The sequence below is a fragment of the Oxyura jamaicensis genome, chromosome 9 (genome assembly GCF_011077185.1).
Source record: "Oxyura jamaicensis isolate SHBP4307 breed ruddy duck chromosome 9, BPBGC_Ojam_1.0, whole genome shotgun sequence".
NCBI lineage: Eukaryota > Metazoa > Chordata > Aves > Anseriformes > Anatidae > Oxyura > Oxyura jamaicensis.
Window position 1 is genome coordinate 16,624,950 of NC_048901.1, and position 10,833 is coordinate 16,635,782.

Consider the following 10,833-nt stretch of genomic DNA (forward strand, 5'->3'; position numbering starts at 1 on the left):
GGGCCACCCCTCTCCTCGCTTCTCCTCTCCTCAGTGCTGTTTGGCAGCTGCCTGCGGCTCGTTCCCTCCAGCCGGATTTATTTCCCTGGTCTCGACTCCAGCGCAGAGCATCATCACTTTTCCCTAGGCAATGCCAGCCACTGCCAGCATCTCTTTTCCCCTGTGGCTGCCGGAGCAGGGCCGTGGCCCTCCGGGAGTGGGATGTGGCCTGGGAAGGAGCCGGGAGCGGAGCCGGGCCTGTGCCTGGGGCTCACTGGAGGCAGGGAGGCTGAGCTGGGTGTGAGACCAGAGCTGGTTCCGCAGTTGCAGAGAGGAGCTGTTGGGCTTGTCCCGGGGCCTGCAGGACGGGCTCCGCAGCTTTTGCCAGCCCCGGGTGCTCTCTGCCCTGTCTGCTCCCTCGGCTGAGGCTTTCTCGGGGCTGCTCTGTCTTCCTGGCACCCCTGTCTCTGTTCCCAACGCTCCCTGGCAGCAGACCATTCTCCTCTTGCCCCCATGACGATCCGTGGGGTCCCTCCTCAGCAAATGCAGACATTTGCACGGAGCGTTAGGGTTTGGGCAGCAGCTGTCGGCTCCTGTCCAGCTGACACGAATGTGTGCAATGTCTGTATTTTGGAGACTTTTGTCTGTATTCTGAAGGCATTCGTCCGCGTGCTCGCCTGTGCTGGGCAGGGGACAACCACGGGGCAGACAAGTACGGGAGTGAAAAGACACGTAGGAAAGTCCTTAAAGATGGAAGTTGATCCTCCCTTGCTGCTGAGCTCTAGCCTTTTCCCGGGGACTTGCTCCCTGGCTTAAGGGAGGGCTCCTTTCTGGGCTCTGTCAGCTCTGCTTTGGATGTCCCTGAACGTCTCTTGTACAGAAAAGGCTTTTTGTTGCTTTCCTGCTCAGCCTGAGGTGAATTAGCCCAGCACGGTGCAGCTCAGAGGTGGGGGCAAACCTGCATAAGGAGTGGTTTTGGGGGAGCCACTTCCCCGTGAGCTCAGCGGAGCTGTTTCATCCCCTTGGTGAGCCCGTTCCCCCAGGAAAGACTCCCTCTTGTTCCCTGAGCCCTGAAATTGGAGGTTTATCTGAGAGCCAGAGGCATGTGTGTAGGTGTGCCTGGGCTGCCTCAAAGCACAGCCAGTGGAAATAGTTCCTGGGTTTTGACCATTTTTTGAGTTTCTGCACCATGGAAAGCGCTGAGCCTCCCAGCAGCTGGCTGGAGGCAGTGCCCAAGTGGCTTAGTTGGGCACACGCTGAAAGTTTGCGCAAGACTTGTGGAAGCCCAAAAAAAAGCACGTTGGAGTATTTCAAAGCCATCCTCGGCCCTGAGCTCAACTCCCACAGGCTGGGAATGTGAAAGCCCTGCTGGGTCCCAGAGCCTGAAGGCCAAGCTGCGCTGGTTGAACTGGAAGAAGGAATGACCAGTCCTTCTGATTTAGGAAGAACTTGGGGTCCTCTCCTCGCCACGAAGACCTGCTGAGGTTACCCGAGCTTAGGAGTTGTGCTGTGGGGGTGTGCAGGTGCTGTCGGTCTCTGCGCAGGGCTGCCAGCCGCCTGAGCCTCGCTGCTGGGTCAGGAATTGCCGAGACACAGCCGGCTTCTGGAAGTCGTTGAGGGAGAACCGTGCTACATGCTTGGCCTTTCCATACCCATTCCCGGGCATCTGCTGCTGTCACTGTCAGAGACGAGATGCTGGGCCAGACAGGCTCTCGGCCAACTTCTCTGGCCACCCCTGCAGGTGTTTTCACCCTCCTCAGCCATTTCATCCTGTCTCGTCCCTCCAGCTGGTGTCTGCAGAGGGATCCCATTCGGATGCGGGGTCGGTCTGTGCCGATAACCAAACAGAGCTGCCGCCTTCCATGGAGCGCACGGGAGGCATCGGAGACTCCAGGCCCCCCTCCTTCCAGTAAGTTACCTGGGCTTCTGTCCTGGGTCCCGAGGGGCCCGTGGTGGCTTTGCTGTAAAGCGGGGTGGGAAGAGCAAGGGCTGGGTCGCTGCTCCCCACATTGGCAGGGATCGCAGCCAGCACAGGGAGGGTGGCGAGGCTGGGAGCAGCTCCCAAGTGGAGCTGTGTAATTCAGGGAGCAAGGGCCTGCTGAAAGTGGTGCAGGGAAGCTGGCACAGGGATGACAAGTTCCCCCAGTCCTCTTCCTTGCGCTCATAGGTGCGCTGTGATTGCTCCCCACCACCTCTATGCCTGTCCCTCGGAAGGGGAAAATAGCTGATGGCTGGAGGCTCGTGCTAGCTGGTGGAGAGAGCCTGCTGAGGCTGTTCCTGGCTGGACATCTGTTCCTTTATCTCCTTGCAGCCCTAACACTGGGGGGAGTCGGGAAAACTTGGACAATGAGACAGAGACAGACTCAGTGGTGTCATCGCAAAGGGAACGACCTCGTCGGAAAGATGGGCCCGAGCATGGTGAGTGCTGGCAAGGGCTCTGCTGGGCTTGGCTGGGGCACAGTGCAGGGCACCAGCTGCAGACACGGGGCCGCTCTGTCTGCTCTGTAGGTCCTTCCCAGCACAGAAGGGCCTCGTGTTGGAGGCAGGATGTGTCCCTTGTGTTGCATTGGTGATGAAACCTTTGGGGGCAAAGGAGACATGTCCTGTAGAAGTCTCAGGGGCAAGAGAGAGACATCAAAGTCTCTCTCCTTACTTGAAAAGTGGAGCGTGCTGTAGCCTTGCCACGCTGTGCTGGTCCTTGCTCTGCCAAGGGACCAGTGCAGCAGTCTTCCACGATTTTAGCAACCTTGTTCCTAGTGGCCCATCCTCTGGTGGGGTAGATTTGGTAACCCGCAGAAAATGGATCTGATCCCAGGGTGGACTCAGAGCCTGGCTGTACTGGATGGTGTCTGATGGCCAGGTTAATTCTGAGAAGGTTGCCGTGAGCCCTGCAGAGGGAGAGGGGGTGTTTCCCCGTGGCCTGTCTCAAGCACGCTGAGTCGTCTTGTTTCATAGCACCCAGGGTGAACGGTACAGTGAAGGGAGAGCGGCGCCGAGACCTGGGCGGGTACGAAAGCTCCTCCACGCTCATGAGCAGTGAGCTGGAGACCACCAGCTTCTTCGATTCAGATGAAGATGACTCCACGAGCAGGTAGGAGAGCTTAGATCTTGGCGGAACACAGGCTTCCCCCTGCCTCTCAGCACAGAGATGCCATTGCAGGGCACAGTAATTCTGGGCTCCAGCGTCCATGCTCAGGCTTGCTGTCATCTCAGAGCTCACCCAGCAGGCTCCTCTGCTGTTTGTCCCCCACAAACATGCCCTTCTCTTCCCCTGCAATCCTCTGCTCCCTGTGCCCTTTTCTGCGACTTGCTGCCACAGCCACCAGCAGCAGCAGAGCTGACTCTGGCTTTTGCCTCTAGGTTTAGCAGTTCAACAGAGCAAAGCAGCGCTTCCCGTCTAATGAGGAGGCACAAGCGACGCCGGCGGAAACAGAAGGCTCCACGCATTGAGCGGGTACCCAGGGGCTGTGGATCCCCAGGGAGGGCTGTGCAGGGCAGAGTGGGCTGCCTGGTGGATCTCTCCACTTAGTGCTCCAGGGCTGATCAGCAATACCGCCGTGTTTGCTGTGGGCAGGTTGAATTCAAGCAGTGAGATTTCATGAAACGCTGCGAACCCTTCAGTGGGGCCAATGTAGCCCAAGAGGTTGGGACCACAGACGTTCTAGCTGTGGAGGGGTCATACGGGCTGTGCTGATGCCCTTCGGCTCTGCAAAGCTCCCAGCATGAGGCTGGAGTTGTGGGTTGTGGCTGTGGTGCCACAGGGGGTTGCAAGGAGTGCAGGTGGAGGGGGCTGGGGCTGGGAATGGTACCAAGGCACCGTAGGACATCTCGTGTTTCACTTCTTTGCAGTCATCGTCCTTCAGCAGCATCACAGACTCCACCATGTCCCTGAACATCATCACTGTCACGCTAAACATGGGTGAGTGGGGGGTGTGCCTGCAGTCCTTCCAGAGCGAGGTGGGGTGGGGGAGCAGGAACTGGGGAGGGGGCAAAGAGAGCACATACGGGGAGGTGTGAGGGATGGGTTCCTTAGGAAAGTGGCTTGCCTTGAAGCGCTGGTATCTCAAGAGCTTCTCTGCATCCCAGGAGGTCTCACTGGAAAAGAGAGGGGTGCCAGTGCCCATTACTACTACGTGGTTTGTCTGAGGTTAGGGCTGCCTGTGCCTGCTGCTTTCTGGTGTCTTACTTCTTTCTCTTTCCACCCCTGCAGAGAAATACAATTTCCTGGGCATTTCCATTGTGGGACAGAGCAATGAACGTGGGGACGGAGGCATTTACATTGGCTCTATCATGAAGGGCGGTGCTGTGGCAGCTGATGGCAGGATTGAACCAGGAGACATGCTCTTGCAGGTACTTCACGCCCACGTGCTTCCATCTTTGAGACTGGGAGAGCAGCAAGAAAAGGCCCAGAAGCCTCCCTGCGCGCTTTTGGCAGGCTAAACCCAGGAAGCTCTTGGAAGAGGGAAGCTGAGTCACTGCTGTGCTGAGCGGGGAGCTCAGCCTCTGGTCGCATCTCTGGGACTCACCCCTTTGTGTTGTTTGCAGGTGAATGACATCAACTTTGAGAACATGAGCAACGATGATGCCGTGCGGGTGCTGAGGGAGATCGTGCACAAGCCGGGGTAGGTACCTAGGGTGTTTCCTACCTCCGTAGGCAGCTGCTCGGGGTGTGCTTGGGGTGTTCTTTCATGTCTGCCAGCAGGTGTGCAGGAACCCAGAACTTAGGATTTTGGCCTTGCTTTGATTCCTAGATTTTCATACCCAACTGGAATTGGAGCCAACAGGGTGGTGACAAACTGGGGTCCCTTTTTCTGGGGATACTGTGTTATCTTTTTGCATAGCCTGGCTAACAGGAGGGTTACTGCTCCGTTTTGTCCATGCCTCTAAGGAAAGCTGTAGCTGGGGAGGGTCAAGGACGCTGTACTGGCAGCTTCCCCCCATCTGTCAGGAGAGTGCCAGCATACAGCAATGTCAGTGGGTCACGGAGGAGGTTGTGCCACCAGGCTCTTGTTCTAACTTGTGCCTTTTTGCTGCAGGCCCATCACCCTGACGGTGGCCAAGTGCTGGGACCCCAGCCCCCGAGGCTGCTTCTCGTTACCCAGGAGTAAGTGGATAGCTGACCCACCCTTAACGCTGGTGCCCAGCTCATGTGAGAGCCCTGCCTTAAGCACTTACTTGGTTGTTGTCTTGTTCCTTCTGTGTGTGTGTGACTCCATGTGGCACTGAATCGGGGTTTGGTGGGGTTTCAGCTCTCCCCTAGGGAGGCTGCTATGTCCAATTCCCAGGCCAAAATGCCCACGAGCCCAGCCCTCCTTCCCACATCACGCTGGGGACGCGTTTCACTGGGGCAGGGAGGTCACTTGCTCGGGGCGCCAGAGGAAAGAGAAACCCCTCCCTGAGCCATAGGGGGATCTCTCCCTCTGCACCTGTCCTGCTGACCCTCCCTCTCTTCTTTCTCTCCCAGTTGCTCCCCAGCGGATCTGGGCTGGGCCAGACTCTCCATGCTCCGATCCGGGTGAGTCCCGGCAGATGCTGGGGATGCAATGGGCTGTGCTGAGTCCCTGTCCCTCCCCCAGAGGCTGATTTGATGAGGAAATAATTTCTTAGAGCTGCTAACTGACTCTTTGTTCGTTGCAGGTGAGCCCATCCGGCCCATTGACCCGGCAGCCTGGGTGTCTCACACGGCAGCGATGACTGGCACCTACCCAGCGTACGGTATGAGTCCATCCATGAGCACAATCACTTCCACCAGCTCCTCCATCACCAGCTCCATCCCAGAGACCGAACGTAAGTTCTTGTGCCTCCGTGCTCCTCCCGCTGCACGGCTTCCACGCCTTCACTGTGCTCTGAGGGGAGCAATACATCTGGGGACAGCTGGGCCGGGCCAGGTCTGCCCTGCCGAGGGACTGGGAGGGAGACAGCTCTCACCAGGCAGGTGCCTGGATCACCACGAGTTCTGGCTGGGTCAATTTCTACCGCATTTTTCTGACTTCTCCTTAAAGAGAAGATCCTGGATGCAATCCAGGAGCTGTGGCAGCTGCAGAGAAAAGGCTCAGAGAGCAGCCAGGGAGTTACCAGCTGAGAGCTTGAGGCCGGAGGGATTAAATTTGTCACTGGAGCAAGGCCCTCCCAGACAACAGACAGGGCAGGATGGAGGAGGCTGCTGGGAGCAAAGACTCTTGCAGTGGGGTGGGGACCTGCTGAGCACAGGACTCTTTTGGTTGCTTTCTCAGTGTGTTGGGTGATTCTAGTACGCAGAACCCTGAAGCAAGGGTCTAGAGATTTCAAGTGGGGCAAAAAGACAGGAGTTTGTTTTAAGCTTGTGAGGAGCGATGAATTCCCGTGCTGGACTCTGGGGGCTCAGTTGGCAGCTTTTGGATCTCAGCTGCTTGAGACTGGCCGGAAGAATGGAGACTCTAACTTGGCTTTTGCACAGGACCTGTGCAGAAAAACCAGCTGGCCTGTGAAGGATAGCGCTGGAAGGCTGGAGGGGGGTTACGCCAGCATGCACCCTGGGGCTGTCTGCGATGTATTGTTCCCTAGCCCATTCCTCCCGTGTATGTGATTCTTCCACGTGGCGCTGTTGTCTCTTCTGCCCCCCTCTCATCTCTGCTTCCTTTCCCTTTGTCCACACCACAGGCCTCGATGACTTTCACCTGTCCATCCACAGTGACATGGCCACCATTGTCAAAGCCATGGCCTCCCCAGAGTCGGGCCTGGAGGTGCGTGACCGCATGTGGCTGAAGATCACCATCCCCAATGCTTTCATCGGTAAGAGACCGTGCTGCCTCCAGCAGAGGCGGGGAGTGGAGAGGGGGTGGCCTGTTTCCCAAGCAAATGCTCACAAAAGGAGCATCTCCTCACTGTAAACTGACTGTTAATCAGGCCAGGGTCACAAATTGAACTGTCACGGCTAGATGTGGCCCACTGCTTCAAGGGCTGCTGTCTTCCTCTCCCTTGCTGTATTTAACTCTGATGTTTGGTGGCAGGTTCGGATGTGGTGGATTGGCTGTATCACCACGTGGAGGGCTTTACAGACCGTCGCGAATCCCGCAAATATGCCAGCAATCTGCTGAAGGCTGGCTACATCCGACACACCGTCAACAAGATCACCTTCTCTGAACAGTGCTATTACATCTTCGGGGACCTCTGTGGAAGTATGGAACTTGGCTCTGGTCTGGAATGGGTGGGAGGGGGAGGACAGGGGTGGGACAGGGTCCTGCAGGTCCTCCCTGATACCGTGGGGACATAGCTACAGCTATGGCCACCCGGCTGGGCCGCTTGTTCTATGGATGCTGGTAGAGTGTGATGAAGAATATCCCAGCTCCTTTGTCCTGCTGATGGAGCCGTGAAGTTGGAAGCAGTGTCGACAATGTCACCTGCTTTGTTACCTTGTCACCTGGGTAAAGCAGAATCTAAGTCTTTACTGACGCTTTTCAGGCTCTGAACTTCCAGCGCCGGCAAGAGGCTGGTGCTCAGAAAATTGGGTTCCGCTCAAATGACAGGGATGGGGGGAGTAACTGGTAGGGGAAGATGGTGTGGTCCTTTCCCACCAAGCTGGTTTCTCAGTTTCAGCAACAGCTCTGCCTTGCCCAGCCTGGCTGCTGTGCAGCCAGGAAGCACAAATGGTTATATTGCCTAGCAGGGAGAGCGCCAGCTTCTTTCATCTCCTTGCCTTACCCCGTCGTTATCCCCATGAGGGTGGACACGGAGCTTCTTCATCACACGTGGCTCTTTACACTTAGCTTAACCCTCTCCTCTGCTTTCTTGCAGACATGGCTAATCTGTCCCTCCACGATCACGATGGCTCCAGCGGTGCCTCCGATCAGGACACTTTGGCTCCGCTCCCACACCCAGGAGCTGCACCCTGGCCTATGGCTTTCCCGTATCAGTATCCACCACCTCACCCTTACAACCCCCACCCCGGCTTCCCTGACCCAGGCTACAGCTACGGAGGGGGCAGTGCAGGCAGCCAGCACAGTGAAGGTGAGTGAAAAGGACCAAAAATGTGTCTGTGTGGGCAGGTGCCTTGTTCAGCACAGGGTAACAGCGGGAAAAGATTGCTCCTTTAGACAAACCCCTGTGGGTGGTGGGAGCCAGAGTAAAAGCCTTCATTTAGGTGCATCCCAGGAGGGTTACGGGACTCAGAACTCGTAGACTGAGAGCAGGGACTGTGCTGCAGCATGCCGTAGACCTTTCCTGCCTAGAGGAGGCTCCTTTTTACCCCTGGCCTCTCAGAGCTGTCACCTAACGTTGCCCCGTGCGCTTCGCAGGGAGCCGGAGCAGCGGTTCCAATCGCAGCGGCAGCGAGAGGAGGAAGGAGAGAGAGAAGACCGGGGAGTCCAAGTCAGGCGGCAGCGGGAGCGAGTCGGATCACACCACGAGGAGCAGCATGCGGCGTGAGCGCGCGGCCAGCGAGCGCTCGGTGCCCGCCAGCCAGCACAGCCAGCGGAGCCAGCACTCCCTGGCTCACAGCATCCGCAGCCACCACAGCCAGCAGTCGTACGGGCCGCCCGGCCTCCCCCCTCTCTTCAGCCCCCCCATGTTGCTGATGCCACCACCGCCTTCAGCCATGGGGCCCCCCGGGGCGCCGCCGGGCCGCGACCTGGCCTCTGTGCCCCCAGAACTGACAGCCAGTAGACAGTCCTTCCGAATGGCCATGGGCAACCCCAGTGAGTTCTTTGTGGATGTAATGTGAAGCGCCCGTCCCCTGTCTGTCTGCTGCCCCTCCTTCCCCCCCCCCCCCCCCCCCCCCCCCGGGTGGGGGCCGGGGCCCCCCCCGGGGTGCACCCCTTGTTTTTTTGGGATTTTTTTTTTTTTTTGGTCTTGATAACTAAAAGAAAAAAAAAGGGAAAAAAAAATAAATGGAACTAAACCTTGATTCTAATCCCTCCTCGAGCGGGGTGGACGGGCCTGGCAGGCCTGCTGAGCGCTGCCAGCCCATCCCGCTGCCAGACTTGTGTATTGCCGATGGTAATTCCCTCCTGCCGTCCTCTCTAACCCCATTAATCCGCATCCGTCCCAGCGCCCTGTGCTGCTTGCCCGTGTGTCGCTGCCGCCTCTCGGTCCTTCCGCCCTAAACGTCTCTTCTTTCTTTTCACCCTTTTGTGTTTCTTCTATCAAGCAGCAAAGAATTACGGGGTGTTTGACTTTCTCTGAGCCTGCCGCCCGCAGGGGGGAGAGCTGGAGCGTGGCGTGGCCCGACAGGAGGACACGGAGCTCCAAGGGCGCTGGGCGCGCATGGCGCTGAAGATGGCTGCTTTTCTCCCCCTAGCGGAAGACGCCCTGAGAGGGGAGCGGGGCCCAGCCTTACATGCATTTTCAATCCCGTTGCAGTTGCCTTTTGGCCAACGCGTGAATGTTCCAGGGCTTCAGTGCCTCCAGGGGAGGGGAGAGATGCTGCCCCTTCCTTCCTGCCTCCCCTTTGGGACAGCTCTGTGCCTGGCGCTGCCCTGTAGGTGTCTTGGGGCTGTGGGGGTGAAAGCTCGCCTGGCCTGAGGGAGCCCCCACGGGGACCTCTTTGCCCTCCTTCCCAGGATGCTGCTGCCCCTCTCGTTTGTAGGGGTTGTCCCTCGGGCAGCTGTGTCCAGGCTCAGTCTTGCCATCACCGTGCCGCTCGGCAGCATGACCTCTTCAAGAGCCGGGGTGCAGCCAAGGGGAGAGGGAGGGCACCAAGGGTTTGCTGTCACACTTCTGGGGACCATGGAAGTCCCCGGTGTTTGTCTGCCAGGAGGGACAGCGCTGGCACTGCCCCGCACCATCCCGCCTGTGTACGGTACCCGGGGGGAGCGCTTTGGGCTGGGGCCTAGAGCGCAGGGGTGCACACAGCGAGGCGAGTCCACTTGCTCCAGCGCTCCTTCCCCTTCTTCCTTCCTCTCGTGGATCCTGGAGCCTTTCCTCTTCTGTCTCCCTGGGGTGCGGGAAGGAGAGGGGCTGGGGGCAGCCCCTGCCCCGTGCCAAGCTCGGTACGTCGGTACGTTCAGCTCCGCTCGGCACCACAGCTCCCTCCGCGCGCGTTGCCTCCTTTGGTCTTTCGTGTTCGCAGTTTTATACTTCAGAGATGCCATGTATTTTGCTCCTCCGGGGTCCGCGTGGCCCCCGCGACCCCTCTGCCAGCTCTCACGTGCCATCCGTTCGTCTCCTGGAGCCTCTCCTGTCCCCGTGGGGTCAGCTCGCCCAGCGCCCGCTGCCCCCGGAGCGGGGTGGCACCGGCACGCCACAGCCCGTCCCCTTTCGCCCTGTCCTCATGCCACCCAGCAGCCTCCCCGGCCACCGCTCGCTCCCTTGCCTGCCCGCTGGGTTTTATACGAACGAATCCAACCTCCTTGTTTTTATTTATAAACATAGTTTTATTGGACTCCTGCTTTGTGGTGGTGGTTTTTTCCCTCAGCCTCCTTCCTCTGTCCTCTCTGTGGCCAGCCCCCAGTGGGTTGGGGCTCCCTGTGTCCCCCATTTTATGGAGTCCCCCCTTTCTGTGCCCCCCCCCTTCCTGTGGGGCCCCCCATTTCTGTGGGGTCCCCCTTTTCGGGGGGCTCTCCCCGGGGGGGCTGCAGGCAGGCTCTGGCCGCCCTGCTGGGGAGAGGGCAAGCCATGGGGGCGTCTCAGCGCCACGGGGGGGCAGCGGGGACCGGCAGCACGGTGGCTTGCAGCGCCTCCGGGCTGGGGGCAGCCCCCCCCTTGACACCCTGCTCTCGGGGGGAGCCCCGCGGCGCCGCCAAACGCCCCCCGGGTGGGCTCGGCGCTGCCCGGCCTCCATCTCCCGGCCCGCGGGAGGACTACAACTCCCAGCAGGCACCGCGCGCAGCCGCCCGCCCTCAGCGAGCAGTCCCGCCGGCCGCCCTGCCCTCGGCGCAT

General features: G+C 59.1%; 1 protein-coding gene across 11 annotated transcripts in view; it reads left to right on the forward strand.

The window, feature by feature from the left end:
* The window catches only part of DVL3 (dishevelled segment polarity protein 3), a 30,791-nt gene extending 20,455 nt beyond the window's left edge, over positions 1-10,336 (forward strand). For 2 of the 11 annotated variants that reach the window (XM_035334180.1, XM_035334191.1), the window contains 15 exons: positions 1,767-1,888; positions 2,291-2,397; positions 2,935-3,070; positions 3,340-3,433; positions 3,829-3,898; positions 4,190-4,329; positions 4,525-4,601; positions 5,016-5,128; positions 5,444-5,494; positions 5,617-5,766; positions 6,619-6,750; positions 6,969-7,136; positions 7,753-7,965; positions 8,253-8,651; positions 9,107-10,336. In XM_035334180.1, coding sequence (XP_035190071.1) covers positions 1,767-1,888; positions 2,291-2,397; positions 2,935-3,070; positions 3,340-3,433; positions 3,829-3,898; positions 4,190-4,329; positions 4,525-4,601; positions 5,016-5,128; positions 5,444-5,494; positions 5,617-5,766; positions 6,619-6,750; positions 6,969-7,136; positions 7,753-7,965; positions 8,253-8,651; positions 9,107-9,138 — 2,004 coding nt within the window. In that variant the 3' untranslated portion in view covers positions 9,139-10,336. Of the gene's footprint in view, positions 1-1,766; positions 1,889-2,290; positions 2,398-2,934; positions 3,071-3,339; positions 3,434-3,828; positions 3,899-4,189; positions 4,330-4,524; positions 4,602-5,015; positions 5,129-5,443; positions 5,495-5,616; positions 5,767-6,618; positions 6,751-6,968; positions 7,137-7,752; positions 7,966-8,252; positions 8,735-9,106 lie in introns of all 11 variants that reach the window. The other 9 variants (XM_035334181.1, XM_035334185.1, XM_035334182.1 and 6 more) reach the window with 9 other exon arrangements.
* Positions 10,337-10,833: the final 497 nt, after the last annotated feature.